The following is a 23,286-nucleotide window of genomic DNA, read 5'->3' as shown; positions in this document are numbered from 1 at the left end:
TTTATGGCATTAAGGAAATCAGTTGTGGCAAGAAAACTAAGTGTATGGCTAGCACATCTGAAATGGTTAGGCAAATAAGACAGAAGTGCATTCTTCAAATCCAAATCTTGAAGGACAAAAAGAAGAAGAAAGTATTTTGAGTATTTGAAATACAAAATACATCAATTTTATGTATTTCAATACAAAATATAAAATACTTTCTAAAATCCTTGCAAATTACAAAATACAAATGTATGTCAAATACATGTATTTCAAATACTGCCCAGCCCTGAATAAAACTTAACACGAAATTTTTTTTTGTTTTACCATCATGTCAAAGAGAACAAGGGGAATACAAACAGAACAAGATAAATACAAGGAAAACAAAGGGGATACAAGGACAACATGGGGAAGGCAAGGAGAACAAGAGAAATACAAATATAATACAGAAAATATATCTCACATTTGTGACACATTAAAACAATCACAGGTATATATCTTCTTCTTCTTCTTCTTGCCAAGTATTAATCCTTATGAGAACCGTTATGGTCTAAACAAAAGATTTTAATTTTTGTGCCATTCTTTCAAGTGGCAATCCGATGATCTTTTATAACGAGAACAGCAATACATAATTTCATTGCTTTAGGGATCTGTGTATTAATAATTCTATATACACTAGTGGCTTGTGCAGCAAATGCTGCTGCAAACTAAGTTTGTTAGACGTTCAAATAAAAATTGTTCAGATTTATTTTCAATGAAGAATACTCGTCTTTTTGATAGTTATTTGCTTCCATAATAATGAAACATACTCCCTCTGAATGGATTTTTTTAGGCCAAATACTTTTTCTTGAACCTATCCAACTTCAGTTTTTGAGTTTCAACGCGAAAACACAAGTATCAATGTCAGGACAATAGCAGTAGCTATTTCAGGTCATTGTGGATTGTAGGCAAAAGTTAAAAAAATGTCAGGTTTGCTAAGCTTTCGAACAATAGCATTTTCGAATAGCTGCTGCATGTAGAACTTGAAATGTAGAGCGTAAAATCATTTTATCCTACTAAGAGATCTTGCTGAAATGATCTGGAGACTACAAAATTTTCTAGGCCTCTTATTTTATCAGTAAGTAATACCTTTTGATCTTTCCTTAGGAACTGTAATTTTTGTGCTCTCTCGAGCCAATACTGAAGACAATGACACATATCAATATCTACACTACACCGCCATTAAGTATATGAAAAAGACCCAACCCCGCTGGGTTAATAAGTATAAAAATATTTGATTTTTAATAACAATATTATTATCTTACTTAAGTTTTGTAGTTATATATAGCCGCCACTCAGTAAATTATAGAAATGAAGATCTAAATTAAGATATTCTCTACATTTACTTTCATAACCTCAAAACATTTCACTTTCATGTCATCAATATAGCATCAATATTATGTACAATTAATGAAAAATAAACGCATCATGATATTAACTATAATAATATTTAATTTCTGATGGTAATAATGTCATCAAACCACCTCAAGTTTCGTAGATTTGAATATCCAATACACAGCTGTACTCAGAAAATTATACACTGCAGAATCAGTTTTTAATAACAAATTGAATTGAGCTCTAAATATGTCGGCAATCCTGCAGGTCATGGCCTTCGTGTAACAGCCTATTGTTTATTGTAGTGTGTGTTTTGTTCTGAAATTCAATCAAGTCAGCCTTGATTCAATAAAATTAGTTCTCAAAACTGACAAGAGATGGATTTTGGAAAATAGGAAAATTATGTAGGAAAATTGACATTTCACTGAAAACTACTATTTTTCCGAAAAACTTTGGATGCCAGGCATGAAAATGAGGGATCACTCATTAAAATCCGTTCAGCCGTTTTCCCGTAATTTCCATTACCAGTTCAAATTATATATATAGATGTTCTGCCAATCGCCATTTACATATGAATCCTAGGTTCGACTCAATATTAAGAGATTTAAGTAGCGCATATCTTCATTTTTATACGATCCCACTTGATGACTCTGCTGTTTGCTTCATGAAATACATCTCGCTAGCTGTTATTCTGCTTTAATCATATAGTTACAAGGTTCATGCTTTGCTTCCATAGCAAAGAACAGGTATTGCCTAAGTTTTATAAAGGCACAAATATGTGTCTATATCCCCGGTTCCGGAGCGAATTTTTCTCCTCTAATAATCATTGTTACCAAAACAGATGCATTCTGTAGGACCAAAAATTAATCTTTACGAAGTTAGGAGATTGTTTTTGATGAGGATTTATGCTATCTCGTCGCATATTGCACATCTTGGATCTTCTATACATCCCATGCTATGGAGGCATTTGAATGAGTAGTAATGACCAGTGAAGAGGCGAAATGCAGATTTTATTGGTACTGTCAAAATATGAGACTGAAGATGAATATATATGCATAGATGTTTCCATCTAATTTTTGTTTAACATTTGCTGTATCAAGTATCCATGTCTGAAGGAACATTTTATTATCTTGTCAACTTTACATTGTGTTGATATGCGTAATTTTGGGACAGGTCGTAAATTAGTTTTAGGCTTCTGTCTGAATGTTCATTACTCCTTAAATCACAATGGCTAGTACTATAATTCAGTGAAGAACAATTTTTCTGATTCCCAATTTTAGACAAGGAGGTTACACACACATTCACAGACCCATTTATTTCAGAGTAAGAGATTCTGGATTTTGCGATGAAACTTGACTGCATATTAACATGTTTTAAGGAGTTACTAATTTGCAAGTAAATTTTCACTAGAAAAATTAGTAGGATTGCAATTGAAGCCATTACAAAAAAAAAAACTAGCCATTTTTAATTAAATTCAGTTAAGGATACATTTGCTACTATTTAAATGTTTATAGACTCCAAAAACAGTCCATGTTAGGTGCAACAGCCACAAGGATAAACACTAGTTATACGAAAACAGCTGACATACATTGTTCTATTTATTTTTTACTGTTCTCCTGAAAAATTGCAATTTGGCAACGGCTGTTTTTTGTAATAACGTCTTCAATTGGTTTTGTAGTTCAGCAAAGTTTGTAAGGCTATTTAGAATCTGGTAATATGTTCTTATCCGGTAATGAGAAGATGAATACGAGGATCGCATTTTTTGCAGAGAGTTTTGCATCAACACTGCAGTGGCTACATGGTCAGACCTTCAGCCTGTCAAACAGGTGATTTGGGTTCGAGTCCCGGTCAGGCCTGGAAATTTTTATTGAAAAATCCACAGTAACACTTGTGGCGGAAAAGGCCACAGTGGGGTTTTTCTCAGGTCATCATTCCATAGCTTTCCCTGAATGCCGGCTAGTGACACAAAGAGGGGGCTGACCTAGGGACAAGGGAGTTTGCCTGCTCGAAACCTGGGTATGCAGTGAACCTTAGTGTAGTCAGCCAGTGTGGGTTTGGGAATGCTCCTAGTTTGAGGGTTAGTGTAATAGATCGTGAAAGGTCGCAGTGCTGGGTCACAGTGCCTCTCTCCCGAAATTCTATTCCATTTTGTATCAACACAGGATTTCGAAGTTGTTTGGTATGTAGCTCCATTCACCTAGTTGCTGGCAATGAAAGCCTATTCGTGCTTTATATTTTAATTTCTTTGAGTGAACCTTTAGTTTTTTTTTAAGTTGGTTATTTAACGACGCTGTATCAACTACGAGGTTATTTAGCGTCGATGAGATTGGTGATGGCGAGATGAGGCCGAGGATTCGCCATAGATTACCTGGCATTCACCTTACGGTTTGGGAAAACCTCGGAAGAAACCCAACCAGGTAATCAGCCCAAGCAGGGATCGAACCCGCGCCCGAGCGCAACTTCAGACCAGCAGGCAAGCGCCTTAACCGACTGAGCCACGTCGGTGGTTCGTGAACCTTTTGTGTAAATGTGTTTACGATATTTGTAATGCAAATCAAGATTTCAGGTATAACTCCCTGTAAAGTTGATTTGAATAATTTCGAGGGAAAAATTGTTCCGGGGCCGGGCATCGAACCCGGGATCTTTTGTACCCAGTGTCGGGTAGAGTTTCCGGGTAGCTCAGTTGGTAGAGCGTTGGTACGTTAAACCAAAGGTCCCGGGTTCGATGCCCGGCACCGGAACAATTTTTCCCTCGAAATTATTCGATATTTGTAATGTTCATTGATCATAGCCAAGGAGGCAGCTTTGAGACGGCAATCACAAATCACGTTGCTTCTGTAGTGTTTGATGTAATCTGATAACATGTTAATAATCATATGCTGATCGGCACCATTTGTCTATGAGCAATAAACCTGCTCTCTTTATTTGCATACCCAAGAAGTTCAAAATTCTTCACCCTCCCATTCTCAAACATTCATAACATTCTGATTAACACAAAATTATTTTCTACTTTACTTACAGTGTGTAACCCCAGCCAGGGTCTGGTAGAACGTGGGCGTCTCCAACTCATTGCTTAGTGTTACTGTACACGGTTCAGACAGGAGCCATCGACTGAGAGATGTTGCATCAGGATGTGCTGTCAGCCAGTCACGGAACTCTTCATATGTTGCTCGGTCGCGCTAAAAGAAATTTAAATTTTAGTTTTCATTGATTACGTATCTTAACACACATTAAATCAGAATTACTTTTGCCTATTAAACAATCTCTCCAGATTATAAAGTAGTACAGCTATTAATTTGAAAAATTACTCGTACAATAAAGAGCTTCATTTTCAATAATAATTAATCAGCATGTAAGTATACCTGTTTTCTTTCAAGTTATATACAGTAGACTTCGATTTAACAGATTTCGGATTTAATGGACATATTTTAAAAATCTCTATTTTTAGACTATTTTATGCTGTTTCGATCTTTAGTAATAAAGAAACAGCATGCAATTGAAGACTGATGCTTTCTTCTTTCAGCCTACTAGTTCACAGCAACCTTCTGCCAGTAAATAAGTGCTTACATATTCTTTCATGCTCGACCGTGCCGAAATGTAGTAATTATACACCTGGTAGCAGTCCTTTAATGGACCTTATTAAAGTACACCTATTCATTAAAGTTCAGGTGTTCCACCAATCAGAAAACACCATTGTAGCAATATGAAAGCGCAAGTATCGATTATTCTCGGATATGCAATCGAAAGACAACTAGTGAAACGTCACAGAGGCTGGAAATCCAATACTGTCGCAGAAGGTTATGTTCTGTTACTATAATAATTAGCGTTAATTGTAAATAATATTCAAATAAATTCAATTTGTCATCTCGTTTTTCAATGTCTAAATCAATTTCAAGGTTATATCAAGATTAATGTTTATTTTACTCTATAGATTATATCAAGGTCAATGACATTTGTTTCTCGGAAAAAATCAATACTTTCGCGTCTGCGCACATCTCACAATTTACGAGATATTGCACAAGGTCAGTTCCGCTCCCCAGTCAGATAAGAATAACAAGAATACTTATGAATAATTTCAAGTTAGAAATATGGTCGAGCATAAAAAGTCGTATGAAACTTGCCTCGTTTCATAAACATATTCGCGTCTTAATTACTACCATTATAGGCTCGTTGCATAATGTACTATTGCACCATCAGTGACTAATAGAAAGAGTTTTTTTAATCACTAAAACGGTCTATAAAGTATTTTTATTACTGTACTTTATTTATATAATATTAAAATGGATTTGAGGGAGGTAGGATATGATGGTAGAGACTGGATTAATCTTGCTCAGGATAGGGACCAATGGCGGGCTTATGTGAGGGTGGCAATGAACCTACAGGTTCCTTAAAAGCCAGTAAGTAAGTAAGTACTTTATTTATAATCGGACCCTAATACTACATAGTGTTTCATATTAAAATAGTACTGTACTGAAGTGTCACAATTTCAGTGTTATATTATAAAATATTACTTTTTAAAAAAATTCGCGATTTAACAGACTTTCGGATTTAACGGACACCCCTCAGCCCCTATTAGTCCGTTAAATCGAAGATCTACTGTACAATTCTTTCTTCATGGTCACGTGCCTGAGTGCTACACATACAACTAAGTCTTTTTAAATACCTTTTCATTAATTTAAGCTCATTATTTAATCCTGACTAATCAGCTCTCAACAAGCACAATTACTAATGTCTCTATTCAATACATATTTACACTATAAGAATAAAGCAAATTTAGTAGCAATGTAAGGTAAATAATGTAATATATATCAGAATATGGGTTACTTTGTTACTTTTTATGATTTTTAAAATACATTTTCATAAAAATCTATACAAACTCCTCTCAAGGAGAGTATGGTAGGAGTCAATATAAAATTAAAATTTTAAAATCTAAATTACATATGAAATAAAATAAGATATATTCCATAATTGGATTAAAATTATAATGCATAGTTTTAACAAATATATGGTACTGGTACTACATGAACAAGAACTGTGTTAAACAGTTACTAAATTTCATAGAGCAATGACACGAAACAATTAATAAAATTCTACATTTAAATGGATCTGTTGAGAGAAACCATTCCAATAATGAAAATTTCTTCCATTTCAAAGTCATAATTTGTGGTTTTACACAAACAAAATTTTACATGCCTTAGTGTTCATTTAGTTATAAAAAAAATAACATGTAATTTTAATTGCATGATATCAATTATAGGCATTATTATTATTGCTAGAGTGCAAAAGATTGTGCGTCAGAAATTTAAGAACAAGTCCCAGACACATTTTATATTAGTACCAACATCTAACTTTTGCTTTAAAATAAAAACTGTTTTATATTATTAAATTGACAATTTAATTTCAATCGCCAAGGAAAAAAAAAACCAAGATGGGAGTTATATATTGTCCAATACTGTCATTCAATCAATTACACATGCAGTAAAAGCTTCAAAACAGGTGCAAGTGCCTATTTTTTTTTTTCATGGTGATCACTTTTTTTTTTACTTTCCATGAATGGATCGTCTCTATGCCTTCCTGAAATGCAATTTGACATTGATCTTTAATAAAATGGTATACCACAACTTTTTTAATCTTTCTTATTGCAAGAAAGCCGGAAAATAGTGTGATGATTAAGACAAATTGTCATACTAACAAAGATCACTAAGAATACTATTTCTATGTCTTGATTAATATTGTACATAATTATTCTGTCGGTATTTAATCGAACACCCATCTTAAAAAATTATGGTAGGGAAATTAAGAGTAGTACAAACAAGTTTAAAGGAAATATAGGATGAGAAAAAAAAAAAAAAAAAAAAAAAGGATTTATTCTTCAAATTTTAATAGAGTTCCTGAGAAATAGTGGAATATTCAAATCTGGACCCTTATTTCACATCACAAAACACTTTCCCAGTACGGGGAATTTCAAGAATTTTCTCAAACAGCAATGTTCTGGAAGGAAAAATGAAAAATAAGAAATCAATGCACATAGGAAATATCCCGTAAAAAATTATTTTAAAAACTGTGCATCTATTTCCTAATACTGTATTTATTCATTTCTTTTACAGTCTAATTCAATATTTAAATCAACAATCTCGGAAAACCTCATATATGACCAATACAATTTTAATACGAGTAGATAGTAAAATACAAAAACAAATGTTTCTAACCCCCGAAATGTGTAACAGAAGTTACATACATACTTATTATTACTACACTGTGTGTGAAGCAAAGGGAATTTTATTTCATGCCTATTGTTATTAAAGCTGAGATAAGATAGCTTCAAGTCAAACAGACAAATGTTCGGCAGTATCTCGTTACGAAAACATCCATGACAACAGACTATAGGACGCAGTATTTACAGTAGTTTGTAATTAATCATGTTAATCTAAAGCACGATAGAAATACATTGTTATTTATTTTATCTCACACTGTTTCGTTTACACATCAGTTACAGCAACTCATTTACTTTCAATTCTCGAAATGTATATTGCAAATTTTTTTAAGTTTCTTTTTCTTAATCACGATCTCCTTCCCCCTCCCATTTTCCATGCCTGCATCATGATATTTTAAACGTAATTATAAGACTTTCCTTCTTCCTATATCACTGGAACATCGTAGTAAAAAGGATGTGAACTATAAATATTTCAAAATAAGAAATTTCGTAAAAAAGTTATTGTAGAGGAATTTGCGGCAAACAAAACTCAGTCAAGACTGTTGGAAAAATGTCTAATCTACAGTCACAATTACGTATTTGTGCTATTTGGTAGTTAATGAGCTCAAAAATTTCTTTTACACAGTCTGTACCACTTTTCATATACATCTACACATAACTTGAATGTGAATAAATAAAGTTAGTTTATGTAGATTCTGGGAGTCATAACATCAATTCAAGAAGTTTCCGATTTGAGACATAACGTGTATTTAATTATTTCTCTGAACTAAGTACTACTGACAGCATCCAAGCTTACTGTTTTAGTCTATTGTACTACGTATTCATTAAATCGAGAATAAAGTCGTTATACCATATTAAATTGTGGATACTTAGTGATAAATATTTCAAATAATGTACTGAAATAGCATTAACTAAGCAATGTGACATTTCATTTGCTGAATATTAATTTGAATCAAATTGAATATTTTACATGAAAAGGTTGTATAACAGACTAAAGCATGGACAGATTATATGACAAAAGTAAAAAAAAAAAACTTTTCTCTTACTGTGATTTTGGGAAACTATACTTCCTCACAAACTTCAAATATTTCTTTCAAGCATTCCCTATGATATGAATAACTGAAAAGTAAAATTGGACTACATTTTGCAGAAAGGAACCTACCTACATTACATTTAAACTGAAAAAAATATATATATACTTTATAGTTAAATGCGAGTGATAAATTCACAAGTAAAAATATAACTACGTACATACTTAATGCTTTAACAAAAAGCGCATTATACGAAATATCTTTGTTCAAAATATGAATCCTTGGAATTATTTAATTATTAAGACATTAAATTTGTATGTGGGTTCGTTCCTTTCTGTCGAATGTGGTCCAATTTATGTGTAAAAATGATCTGAACATAAGAGCACAAATATAATAAATTCCAAAAATCTCGACGATTCTGGTATTTTCTTGCAATGCTGTTGATAAATTGCATTAAGTTAAAATTTTACTGTATTATTTCCTTGACAATCTTCAACACCAGACGGCGTTTAGTTACGTTTTGTTTGCTATAAAAACATTTTATCAAAGACAAACACGTCCTAAACCAGCACAGAACAGCATCCTACAATATTACAAAGCAAGTAATAAAGGCTTGATATTATCTATGAGTGCTTTATCCAATACACAATTCCATGAGGTTTCGGGCGATGATAAGTACCCAAAGAAATGCATTAAACAATGAATAATGAATTATACAGGATTTAATCTGACTCTCGTTTTAATTTCGCCTATTGATATACTTTCATTAACACCTTACGCGAGATTAAAGATAAGAGCAATGACCCATGTTCGGGTACATATTCAATACACAAAAGATTATTATGAAGGTCTTGGATTCTAGTTCAGTACATTTTTAATCAGCTAATTACACATTATCAACTACCGGTAATAGGTTACTTAGTATTTACGGAACTGGTGATAGTAAGGTGGTATCTGGCGAAATGAGGCCGAAGATTCGCCGTGTATTTACGTAACATTCACCTTACAGCTGTATAAAACTTAGAACAAAACACAACTAAGTAAATTACCCAATCAAGAAACAAATCCACGCTCGAACACAACTTCTGACCAGTGGGCAAATGTCTGAGCTACGTCAGTGGCCGATTTCCTGTACTGCCAAGATGACTAATGGTATTTTCTCGCATTTCATGGAGATTCCTATCATAAGAAATTAACTGTCTTTGAATGATAATAGTGCCTATTTAAATCACATTACAGTAGAATCCCGATTATCTGTCACCCTATTAACCGATTGGCGGATTATCCGGCCGTCTTTCTCTCACACTTTTTTTTTTGCTACATATGAAGTAGATACTACTGTATATTATATTAGTATACGTATTTTTTCTAGAGAGTGTTATTACAAGCATTTACACTTACACAGTTTTGGTCTACTGTTCGTGTTGCCATACTGTACAACTTCCATATAAAATGTATTCTATGGGTATCAAAAGAAAACTGTTGTGCTAAGTATCGAACAAAATGCAAATACGATGAAAGAGTAATGGAACGGAGAAAAATTCTCTCCAGCGCCGGGATTTGAACCCGGGTTTTCAGCTGTACGTACTGATGCTTTATCCATTAAGCCACACCGGATACCCACCCCGGCGTCAGACAGAATCATCTCAGTTTTAAATTCCAACTCTTGGGTTCCCTCTAGTGGCCGCCCTCTGCACTACGTCATAGATGTCTATGAACGTAGAACCGAAGTCCACACATGTGCTGAGGTGCACTCGTTATGAGTGACTAGTTGGCCGGGATCCGATGGAATAAGCGCCGTCTTAAATCACGAAGTGATTTACGCATATCATATATATTATTTAATGTACCGAAGTACATATGATATTTCCATGCAGATATTCTGCGTCATCATACGACGAAAGAGTAATGGAACAGAGAAAAATTCTCTCCAGCGCCGGGATTTGAACCCGGGTAACCGGTGTGGCTTAGTGGATAAAGCATCAGTATGCAGAGCTGAAAACCCGGGTTCAAATCCCGGCACCGGAGAGAATTTTTCTCCGTTCCATTACTCTTCATCGTATGATGACGCAGAATATCTGCATGGAAATATCATATGTACTTCGGCACATTAAATAATATATAAAAATGCAAATAATTAAATGGTTTGGGGAAAGAGAAATTGTGGGTCATCTTGCATCACAATACGAGACTGATGTTACAACTGTGCGCGATTTAATAAAAATCAAGGATAAAGTGTATACAGTATGTAAATCTACAACATGAGACCTTTACTATTCCTATCTTTTTGCTGACAGCCATTAAAAGGAATTTTCCTACCCCTTAAAAACACGTTGTTGACAACCGAACTTAAATTAATGAACTTCTGATTCACTACCAAGCATATTAAACACAAGATAACGGAGAAAATGACGAGAGTTCAGTGTTATTCACTTAATTTACAAAAATATTTTATGGTACGGATTATCCGATTTTTTCGATTAACCGTTCAGTCAACGCCCTTCATTACCACAGATAATAGGGGTTCTACTGTATAATAAACTAAGCTTCTTTTTTATTCTCCCATTACTTGTCTCCCCTTCTTCCTGCTCTCTTACTCGAAGTACAAATGATTGTATAAGATATAAAGCTGACAGCTTCATTCAATGACTACGTGGGAAAGTCTACAGAGGATGTGAGCATTGACCTGGAAAACATTACAAGAAAATAATGACCTGTTCAACTCTTGTCTTATCAAAACCCTCTTTTTGTGTGGTATGTGTACTTTGTATCTGTCTTGATTTCGTAAGTATGAGGGGAATAGAAGGTCTGTTTTGAAATGTCGTGCAACTGCTTCCTTTCTAACTTACTAGGGACCTTGTATTGACACTCAAATAAAACCTAACCTGACTCTGCAGGTGATAAACAGGGAAAGATTATATACAGATACGGAAATCAAATTTAGAGTTCCCTTATTGTGTAAGTTTCGCTTATAACACACTGTGCATGTGCAGTAAACAAGAGCCCCTGTATGTATGCTACTTGTGGACAGTCATGTGAAATTGCTACCTACATACAGGTAGACTCCCATCAAGACTCGCTCCAAATTTTGATTCCGTATCTGTACACAAGCCAAGTGATTTGAGAAAGTATTTTTGTTCAAAGGAATACACATCGTTCAATTGTCACATTCGTAACTATTATTACCGCAAACTCACTAATTTCAAATAACCTCTAAAATTTTGTTAAACAAAGACAGCTATATATCTTACATTATTTACCTTTTAAACACACTATGATATGTACAGAACGATAGAGCAGCTTATTAAATTAACTCTGATTTTATTATGTTTCACACAACAAAACATGACTTCCATACACAGCAATAAATCGGATTAAACCCTACATTAAAAACGTGTGCAATTACAGTGTACTGCTATCACACAAATTATTATTATTAATAATATTAATATGTACACGAAATGAGGACATAACATCATGCAAACTTGTTACTTTCTAAAAGGTACTGTATTTCATATGTTTACTTTGCCGAATAGTTGCTAAAGACCTACCACAAATGATCAAAAAGGTCTTAAGTTAATTCTAGTACTGTTTTATATGAAGAGCAATAACACAAAGAACGTAATATAATGTTACATGCGAGATTGATTGCCCTGCATAGAATGTCTGCCAAAGCCGTAGTCTGAAAGATGGATTATTGTATCATATGAGAGAGAGAGAGAGAGAGAGAGAGAGAGAGAGGCAAAAAAGCCAATGGGCAGAAGACTGAGTGAAGGGCAGGGAAGGAAGAAGAAACAAAAGTTGAGCAGTAAGCTGCTAAAGACAAAGTATTTGCCAGGGAACAGGTTTCACAGAGGTAAATACCATAACCTTTTTACTATTATAGATCAAACACAAATTTCAAAGAAACCAGTGTATATATTTCCCCTGAACCAAGCATGGGAAAGTTTTGTGTTGCATAGCATGGACAAATAACACAGACTGAAGGGCCATCAAGATTACATCATTAGACTAGACAGCATTTCGGAAGGCAGTCAGCTGCTACATGTGCCGTAGCATTTCTGGTATGTGACGTCACAAGCTTGTACAGCACAACCAATCGGAATCAGTCTATAACAAGTACTTCCCAAGTTCGTTTGTTCATGTGTGAGTGTTTCAATACATTGAATAAGTAAAACTAACATTTACTGTGTATGTGTAAGATAAATAAATGGAAGAAGAGACTGTAAAAAGACAAGTATTGCACAGGCAGCCACGGAAAATAGTGTTTAAGGCATATAATTATTTTTAAAAAGTTGATGAGCAGACTGCTGCCAGCCATCTTGATGTTGGCTGCAATGTTGCCAACGCGCAAGAAACGACTGCAGAAGCATGTGTTGTGGGATTGAGAACCGTGCAAAGAATATTGTTAGTGAAGGAAAGAGGGTTTGTTTGGTGTCATGATTACTGTAGTCAACGGCTAAGGTCATTATTGTCTTTTGATAATTTAAATTCTCTTCTGCGCTATTTGCATTGCACATGCATGTGAAGTATGATGTGGCAATGTTGTGTGCTGCCTTGCTCTCTCTACCTGTCTCTCTCGACGCAAACACCAGCAGACTACAGCCTTCCAAATTGCAGTCGACTCTAGTATATAGCTAACTTCATTCAGTGCAGTTCAGTTTAGCCTGTGGCAATGCAGGACATGGACTGTTAGAACAGAGAATCTTCATTTATGATACGTAAATTATGAATAAAATGTTCAAGACGTGTCGTGTTATATTTCTATGGAAGTATCCTGGCTAGGGTGACCAATGTCCTGCTTTTCACAAGATACTCCTTTTTTTAGCCCCTTATCCTGCGGTCAATATAAAAGTTTAAAGTCCCTACAGATATCCATCTTTTTAAGTTTATCCTGCTAAAGATCCTGTGAAACAAAATTTGAAGTGAAAGTTCTATGTTTTCTATTCTCTCAGAGAAAATAAGTCAAGAGGAAAACTACAGAAAATATTTCGCAGCAGTCAATAATACGTGGACAAATGAAAAATCTAGACTGAAGCCAAAAACTTCAAAATACAAGGCTAACTCATGGGTAAGCAATCGAAAGGGCCTATCTTCCTCAGAATGGACCAATGCTTTAAAAATGTCAAGGAATATTTCGGCGGTTCGCGCAATACTGGGCAGAACTCTAAGCACAACCCGCTGCCGTCATCCAGACTGTAGCGAGCTTGAAACACTTGGACACGTGCTTGGACAATGCCCCAAAGGCGAGCTGCTGATCAATGCTAGACATCATCGTGTACGACATGCTTTGGTGATATCGTTAAAAACTTTAAATTGGGAGATTCATGAGGAAGTACATTGTGTATCATCAGATGGTTCTTTTAGACGGGCAGACATTATTGCTATCAACGGACGCTTAAAACGGGCTCTTGTTCTTGACCCTACTATCCGTTTCGAAAGAAACCTAAATCAGGCCACCGAGGTTGATATTGAGAAGAAGTCCATATATGAACCTTGTCTGCCGTATCTTTCTCAAAAGTACAACGTCCCTCTTAAACAATGGTCCGTCATTGGTTTGCTGTTTGGCAGTAGAGGTTCAATCACAAAATTCACGTGGCATTATCTTAAGGAACTTCACATTCCTTTTGATTATGTAATGTCTATTCTTATAAATATTATCAAGGATTCTCTTCAAATATTGCATCATCATCTCTATTTCAATTAATCAACTTATATTTGCCTTCAACAATTAACTTTCTTTTTTCTTTAATGTATCACATCACATTATTGTACATGTTTATTGTATTTAGGACCCTTGTGGTCACTCAAAATTCTTTGAGCTGATGTCTATAATTTAGAAATTTATATTTCTGAAGTATAGCTATGTTCAATTCTACAACTTCCTTCTTGAACAGCAATAGTTGTTGAAAGCAATACATCACATCAGAAATAGTAACTCAGTAATTGCTGAAGAATAATCATGCTACAGCAGCTACATTGTGTATGTGTATTTTTCAAAGTCATGATAGAAAACAGTTAATAGTGAGAATTTGTAACAAGTCTAAATACATAATATCAATTTACACTTCTTCATAACAAAATTTATTATAGGTGAATATTTCTTATGTCCCAGCCACTATACGAACTTGATAAAATGCCTTCGATTTATAGAATTGATTAGTAAAAATTGATGTGATCACTGGGAGAGTCTTTCTATCTTAGTGGGGCAAGGGGAACCTTCAAGGCCATCAATTTTAATAGTTATGACACTGGTAGCAATCATACAAAATAAATAAGAAGACTATGGATTTGTGTTGAATAAAGCAAAATGGATGAAACAAATTTGTTTCTTTAAAAGATACCAGGACGTCAATATAATGTATATACTTTGACAACAGTATGTAGGCCTAAGTGTAAGTATAGTTACGGCAAATACCTGTATACATCAATGTAAAGGTGCACCATTACTTGTACACTTTCTAATGACATTAAATTGAAAAAAAAAAAAATTCTTTCTTTAAAAATTAAAATTATTTTGAAAGTTTACAATGTGAAACTGAATATTCAACTCCTCCTAGTGCCGAAGCTACAGAACCGTGAAAGCTTTACCTTCTTGTCTCTTATGCGTATTAAAAACATGTCCATAAAGACTGTTCATCATTTTCACACTTTATTGGGAAGCTTAAAAAAAAATGTTCTTGTCAGAAACTAGGCTATAAAGAATGTTTTTTTAATTCTACACCAACTAATTCCTCGAGTAAAATCTTTAAACATCAGTTCTATGTAGGGCTGCCAACCCTCCCGTATTTGCCCCTAATTTTTATTAGTCCCGGCTCCCGTATTTTTTTTATCCTCGAATGTTTTGCTCCCTTATTTTTGCATAATAAAAAAATCTTTGTTCTAAACATTTTATTTTGCTGTGCATGATGACTGATCATTTATGTGATCAATTAATTTTGTTGTTCAAGATATGCAATAAAATTTGCAGCCTTGTAGAATGTTATAGTTTGGAAGAACTGGCTATACCTGTTTTTTTAAGATGGGACATGACAATTAAGCAGCTAAGCTTGGAACTACAGCCCTATGTTGCCATTATGGACTACCATGTTCTCAGCTGATGGGATTAACGTTAGATGGCGGACATTAAAACATTTATTGATAATTTAAGCAAGGGTAAAAAGCAATACAAAAATAGACAAAGAATGAAAGATGAAACGTAACAATGCTAACATTGTGTGCACAATAAATGGAGCCAAGAGAATTACTGAACACTCATCACAAGGGAACTGTAACTTTGGTAACTCAACCGTTGTTACCATGGCAACAGGCCTACCACGCTATGTGACATTCAGTTGTTTCTCTGATCACAGCGCTTATGTCATGTTCCATCTAAAAAAAAACAGGTATAGTTTTGTTCTAAGCATACCAAGTAGTAACGTTCATACAAAGAGGGTGTTTCTTCTGATGAACAGTAATTGGACATATGTTCGAAACAGGAGCATGGAACATTTAATAAAATTAGAACTGCAAACTGCAGTCGATTTCAACTATTACCTGTGACAAATTCTGTCTCAAAATATACAGTATATACTCTAATTTAAGCCTAGCTGCCAAAGTATAAAGTTGTTATTTATTAATCGAACCGAAGGATTTGTTAATTTTCTATGTGAAATTTTGTCGAATCCTTAGTCTCCCGTATTTTCTTCAAAAAAAGTTGGCAACCCTAGTCCTATGTGACTAATCTAAAGGTCTGCTCCCGCTTAGTGGAATCGAACCAAATCGAAACAAAGTCTGCTGGTGCTCACATCTAATGAAATCGAACCAAACTGCTGTGTGCTGCAGTGTAAAATAGATCACTAAATAGCTTTAGCATAGTTATGTGAAAAGCCGGAAAAAGAATGAATAAAAATATCCAAAACAAGAAAAGAAACTACTGGATTCGTGATATTTTTCCACTTGAAGAAAACAGAGATGAAACAAAATTTTGTTCTTTTGTATTTCTTTGGATTTTAATTTTTACCTGATGTTTACATTAATTTACTTATTTCGCTCCACAGGCATTATTATTACAGTAGTACTTTTATGTTTTGTCATACAATAGTGGATAATTCTGAACAAGATTTAATTTTTTCCGTTCATATTACTAAATTGTAATTTTCTGTATAGGGCCTACGTACTACTTCAGCAATAACTTTCAGTAAACAAATTACGCTACCAAAAATGTATACTGCTCATTTGTTCTTATACAAAGACTTCACGAGAATATACGACCATAATCGAAACAAGAAGTTCTGTTTTGGCAGTGGAATAAATATTCTAGCCCATGAATTTTATTCGATTCGGTTCGATTTGACATGCCACTTTCTGCTATCTTCCATTTAAATACATTGTGACGAAAAATTCTGTTCGATTCTGTTAAGTGCGAGCGGGCCTTAAATCATCTTATCACAGAAATACAGAATAACTGGACAAATACTTCCTCTCTGTATCTTAAGGAATAAATTTACTTCTAATATAACTACTCTCTCCATACTGTGAATGTAACAGGCAAGTGAAATGTCTTATTTCATCACAAATAACTGCATGATAAATTCGTAAGTGCAAATCATAATTGCAAACAATTTTCGTGAGTTAAAAACAAAATTTACAAGATTCTCATTAAGGTACTAAAATAAACAAGTGACAAATTAAATCTTAAATTCGGAATTATGCATACTAGTAACGGTGAATTACATGCACTTTGCGTGTTTAGTGAACATTCGCAGCTAGTAGTGTAAATAGCGACATAAATGACCTTGAAACACAATACTTCAATCAGTCACAACTATTTACAGTCACTAACCTGAAATTTCTTATTGTTCTTCATCCATTATGAACGACATAATACAGTAAATTGTATAATTTAATGTACATTGCCACAACAATACAATAATAATATTGCACTTACCTAAATGAACTAAACAAACCAGTAACAAATTTCAATATATATGGATTACCTCAATCATCAAATTCATATAGGCTCTAGCCTTTTCCTGAACACTTCAACTGACACCATGAACAACATACATTTACACAAATAGAAAGTCGCTACCCCAACTCCCTAACTGCTGATGAATTCTATTTCGTTGCCGTTTGTGGTTAGGAAATCAATTCATTCCTGATTTACTCATAGTTCACTCTTCTTTCACATTAATTAATTAGGCTATGTGTATCACAGTATCATTCACTTTAATTTATGGGCTTCACTATAAGTATCCTAAAATATTAAAGAACTGTAACATACCACTATAGGCCTAAGTAACTTTCCTGATATCAGTTTACATTTTTTTTTTCCAAAGACTTCGTGAAAAGTCAGTTTAATTATAGGTAACCATTTACCAAAAAGCTATTACATAAAAATAAATTCCTATTTAGTCTACTCACCTCTGAGAAAAGACTGGCAATAGAATCAGGAACATAACCATTTTCGCAGGCTTGAAGCATACGCTGGAGTTCATCACGAACAACATAGCTTCCACTTTCGTTAGAATATAGACCGAACAGAACTGAAATACATAAAAAAATGAAAAATAACTGAAAATTATAACGAACAGTATTTTTCATTCCTAAATAAAAATGTGAAACTTACATTTTAACTTTTCTTCTTCTCGACCTCTGGTGAGCAGCACAAGCCCACAAAGTAAGTCTTTAAGAGCTATTCCTTTCTGTGTACCTCCACAAGCACTAAATATATACTGCAAAATAAAAAGCAACGACATATAAATGTATCTTCAACTGTATAATGCTTCTAAATTAATTGACATAACTGACGTATAAAACATAAGTTAACCTCAGCCACTGGTGTAGGCACTCCTTCCCCCAAAACATCCTTAATAAATGATTGCTTAGTTATGCAACCATTAAGTGTCGAAACTCTTTTAAACGCCTCTTTCAGCCGCTTTAGTTCCGCGTCGGTAACTGAAATAAACAAGAACCTGTCATGTTCATTTAACTGTTCTTCGTATCAGTAAATCGCACTTTTATTCGTACTTCTACCCCAGATTTCATACTCCTAGCAGACGATTTGTCAGAATTACTTTTCACATACAAACCTCTTTTGACAGCTTCTTCGTACGTAATACAACATGGTTTAGAATCCTTTGCTCCCATTGTTAATACTATAAATCACGTCACTTCTTATTAAGCAAAATTAACTAATTGGGATGACACATATTTGTCATGACAGTCACACACCACATACCGTCCATCTTGAAAAACTCAATTTTACTACGCGAACTATTGAATATTAAAATATTATATAACGTTACACATATTTTACACTTATTTAAATCCTTCAAGAGTCTAATTTAAATAATACTCTCACATTTTAACATCACAAAACACTCGAATAGACATATATTTACTAAACTCTTTCATTTGATCCACACGAGCTCCAACGGATACTAACCGATGCAAGCAGAGAAACAAAATCAAAACGTAATCTCACGATGAGAATTTGGGATTTGTAATGAGCACCAATACTCCTTGGGAGAAAAGCCCTAGAAATACAGTACTACCAACATGCTGTTCTTCACATTGGGAGCCCGGCCGTGATTGGGAGAATTAAAAAAAAAGTAGGTAATTTCTCGTGTGATATGTGGTAGCTTTGGGTCAACCAATTCGTCCTTCTTCGTGCTATTCACTGTATGTGTGATTTTGACCTGTGCTTTGCTCTAGATTGGCAAAATGGCTTTGGCTGGAACAGTATATAATGCCCTTTTCAAGAGGACTTCTACTTTCGCGGCAACCATAATGTTTGGAGCGTTTTTCTTCGAACGTACATTTGATGTAACATCGGAATACATATTTGAATCAATAAATAAAGGGGTAAGTATATTTTATACACGAGATCTTACGATAGGTACCGAATTTAACTTTCCCTAATATTTGATATTTTTATTTGCAGAAACTCTGGAAACACATCAAGCATAATTACGAATGAACTAGTTTGTTTCTGCACTCGGCGAAGATCACCAAACAACACGGTGTTATATAAATGGACATGTAGTGATGTGATATTGTGTAAATAAATAATTTTAAATCAACGAAGGTCCCTAATATTGTCTTTTTTTTCTTTAAGATAATACGAATTGTCCTCTGGTAGAAATAGTTTTATATAATATATTTGTTATCTAGAATATATTCCAAATACCTGTCCCTGTGTATTCCTTGAACCAGGGTTAATTTTGAGACAGACCGTACATGGAATTAACACAAGAATGTGGCTACGTAATTCACCCACAATAGAATCATAAAAGGTTCAATCTGTAAATCTTTTTAACTTGGGAGTGGTCGCGCGTGAGCATTTTTCTCACTCTTACCGACTCCTACGAATTTACGGATATACCGTAACTTATGAAACTTGAATTTGTATGTAATGAAATTGCTGTCATTGCATTCCTCAGACTTCTGTGAAAAGATTGGTTTCTACCTGTGTCTAATGTTGGTTCAATAATTTTTCTTTGCATCCATGCTTGGATTGTTGCCAAAATTCTAGGGTTCATTGCTTACCAGCGTATATTTCCAGATTACCTGTTTAAAATGTATGCGCATTAACCAAATCATAAATTATAGTATATTCTATGTACATAATAGTAAACTATAATATTATACTAACAGATTCCAAACTCTTTAGGAACAGATAATCACAATGGGACCAAATCTAGAGAGAGAGAGAAAAAAAAAGAAGTTATCCACTGAAAACACATAAAAAAAACATACTTTTTTTTTATCAAATAAGGAGAGTGCCATATTCCTTGTCACTCGATTCACATCAAAAAGAAAGTTACACTTAAATTTATGACGAAAACTTGTTTTAAAACAATGCCAGTGAGAGAAATGCTCACAGTTCACTCTCGTTCAGATAAAAATTGTCCACATACTAAAATACTTAGTCTTTACCCAAACCTTGGAACAGGTCGATGAACAATGCATTAGAAAGTCAGCTAGAATAAAGGACAAACCATTTCATTGTAAACTGGAATAGAAATTAGATGTGAGCAAAATGCGGGTTAAATTATTTTAGTAATACACCTTACATCCGGCAAGAAAAAAATTTATTGACCCAAATAAAATCACAGTACATGAGCAAACAAAAAATACATAAAGTACAAATGATTAGCTTCTGTGTTCTAGATCTGAGAAAAACACATCACAACACAAGTGTTGACAAAACAGTGGCATTTAAAGTTAAAACACACAAAATGTAAAGCTTCTGATGAAGAATGAGATTATAATTATAATGCTTTTGCCATTTCACATTTTTACAATGCAACAAGTCTAAAATTTCATCTGCTTCAAGTAATGGTAAAACTAGGTGTATATAAAAGTTGCAAGATATAAACAAGGCTAATAAAAACTGGAAGGAGTTTTTTTTATTGTTACAACTATTTCCTAGAAGAGATTGATTAGTATAGTTTATGCCTGGGAGGGGAGAGGACTAGCTATTCTTATCACATTAAATATTCCTGGATGTAATTTTCTTTATCATAAAATTGTAAACTATTTTAAATAGCAGGAGTTGAAGTGTTCGTGTTTAGTATTCCTCCAGACACATTAAACACACCTAAATTCGATTTTGCAAATATAACATTCTTAACCAGTTTATACTGGAGAAGCAGATTGCTTTCCAATTTCTATGTATTATGGCATATTGTTACAGTAATGAAATGTGTCTATTTTAAGATGAAGGCATATAAGTTAATTGTCATTGGCAGAATTAAGTACTACTATACTGGGTCATCCAGTAGATGCGGCAGGAACTGCCTCTGCCGATAAGGCCTACAGCCAGAGCAGGTGGGGTTAACTGGTTTTGACCTATTACACGACAGTTAGTATTGTTTGAACAGTGCAAACAACCGCACGTGTACAGTCTGCTAAGAATAAATGGCAAATACAGTCCGCGTCACCGTTTTTGGCGTGTGAAATAAGTAATGGGAACGTTAATTGCGAGTGTTTTATATTTACCGCAGTCAGTCTGACAACTGTGTTTGGCAAATGACTGATGTGACGTGTATATGAAGTGGCACCATTCTCAGCTGCACTAACAACATGCTCACAGACTGGGTACTATATATCTAGGATACACGCCAAAAATGCTGGCGCCAGCTATAATAGGCCTAATTACTCTATTGCACACTAGATGTTTATTTACAATTCGCGTATGTCCATACAGAATCTGCTCATGCTGTCATGAGATTATTTCAAGAGAAATTTCCAGGTGCTTGAGTTCCAAGTCATGGTATGATTCATGAATTAGTTAATAAATTTCGGGAAATGGAAAGTGTACAAGACCAATCTCACATGTTAGGTTAACATCTGCCAGGAGAGCAATTCAATTTCTCAAAGAGAACTAAAGGTACGGTCACACATCGCTACTTTTGCAGTGCTGCAGTACAAAAAACTGCGCAACTCTCGTACTGTGAAGTGCGAACAACGGTGCAACCCGAAAAGTAGCGGCTGCCCACTACTTTTTCATGCTGCGCGCAGCTTAAAAGTAGTGACGTGTGAACAAGGTTCTCAGGGTTGCAGCCGCAGCATTTTTTTATATTGGTTTTGTTGAAACTTTTGCTGCGGTTGCGACCAGTGTTGCCACCCAAATGTGCCAGTGATACTTTTATTGTTTGGATATATTTTAATGTTAGATGTGATGAAAATAAATTATTTGTAACAGTTACTAAATGCACAACACAGTCTGAGCATATTTGCTGACGATATAATTCATTTTTTTAATTTTCCGTAGAGTAGTTTCAAACAGGAGGATTGCCAACATTGATTACGCGAATATGCTGTTGGTTATCATTTAAGTATATAGGCGTTTTTAAAAGCTTTACAGTAAAAATAATGCCAATTTCTGGATACTAGTTAGGAAAGAAAAGCAAATAATAGATAAGTAAGCTTTCATATGAGTTTCTTAATAATGCGAACATAACCACAAAATGTATATTGAGTAGTCAACACGGAGATGGAAACCTGCAGCAAGACTGCGGCTGCAAAAGTAGTGCCTTGTGTGTGAACAGACTCACAACCTCCAGTTGCAACTTTTGCAGCACTCGGGTTATGCAGCACGAAAAGTAGCGTGGAGTGTGCTACTTTTGGCTTACGTGTGAACACGACACGCAACGTTTGCAGCTGCAGTAGCGACGTGTGACCGAAGCTTTAAGAAAGGTAATGGGTAATTTCCTAAGCAGATGCCAGAAATGTGTGGAAAATGGAGGCATGCAATTCCAGCATTATCTTGCGTGACATGGGTGAGTACATAACTTTTAAAATGCATTGGAATTTATTAGACAGTTACTGTAGTGTAACAAGTAACTGCTGAATCATGAACTCATGTACTGCTCCATCGGCAGGAAGCGATAGCTTATCTCTCGGCTGGTACAATCCCTACTGCAGCTCTGGTCAGATGATAATAATTGAATGACCCTGTACTTTGTCTAAGAGAGGGTAAAACTGAGGTATATGAAAGTACATTTCAGCATGATTTTACAGGCTTGCTCTTGCACTGGAGATAAAATGTACTAATAAGTGAATGTAATGTGCATTCACTACCAATGAGGAATAAATGACGGAACTATGAAGTGACTACGTCAACTGCACTGTAATTTTAATTTTGGTAAGATATAACACAAGACATTACTTGTAACATTATTTGAGAATGTTTTAATA

The 23,286-nt window shown here is 34.5% G+C and overlaps 1 protein-coding gene across 3 annotated transcripts in view; it reads right to left on the bottom strand.

The window, feature by feature from the left end:
• Positions 1-18,861, bottom strand: part of Usp32 (Ubiquitin specific protease 32) — a 97,612-nt gene extending 78,751 nt beyond the window's left edge. For all 3 annotated transcript variants that reach the window (XR_011332486.1, XM_069828010.1, XM_069828011.1), the window contains exons 1-5: positions 18,672-18,861; positions 18,410-18,537; positions 18,209-18,314; positions 18,004-18,125; positions 4,373-4,532 (exon numbers count right to left, since the gene is read on the bottom strand). Coding sequence is in view for 2 of the 3 variants with exons in the window: in XM_069828010.1 (XP_069684111.1) it covers positions 4,373-4,532; positions 18,004-18,125; positions 18,209-18,314; positions 18,410-18,537; positions 18,672-18,729 (574 nt within the window). In the remaining variant the exon portion in view is untranslated. The remainder of the gene's footprint in view (positions 1-4,372; positions 4,533-18,003; positions 18,126-18,208; positions 18,315-18,409; positions 18,538-18,671) is intronic.
• Between the last annotated feature and the right edge of the window lie 4,425 nt (positions 18,862-23,286).

This window comes from Periplaneta americana, chromosome 6 (assembly GCF_040183065.1).
Source record: "Periplaneta americana isolate PAMFEO1 chromosome 6, P.americana_PAMFEO1_priV1, whole genome shotgun sequence".
Classification (NCBI taxonomy): domain Eukaryota; kingdom Metazoa; phylum Arthropoda; class Insecta; order Blattodea; family Blattidae; genus Periplaneta; species Periplaneta americana.
This window is presented reverse-complemented; position numbering and strand designations above follow the sequence as displayed.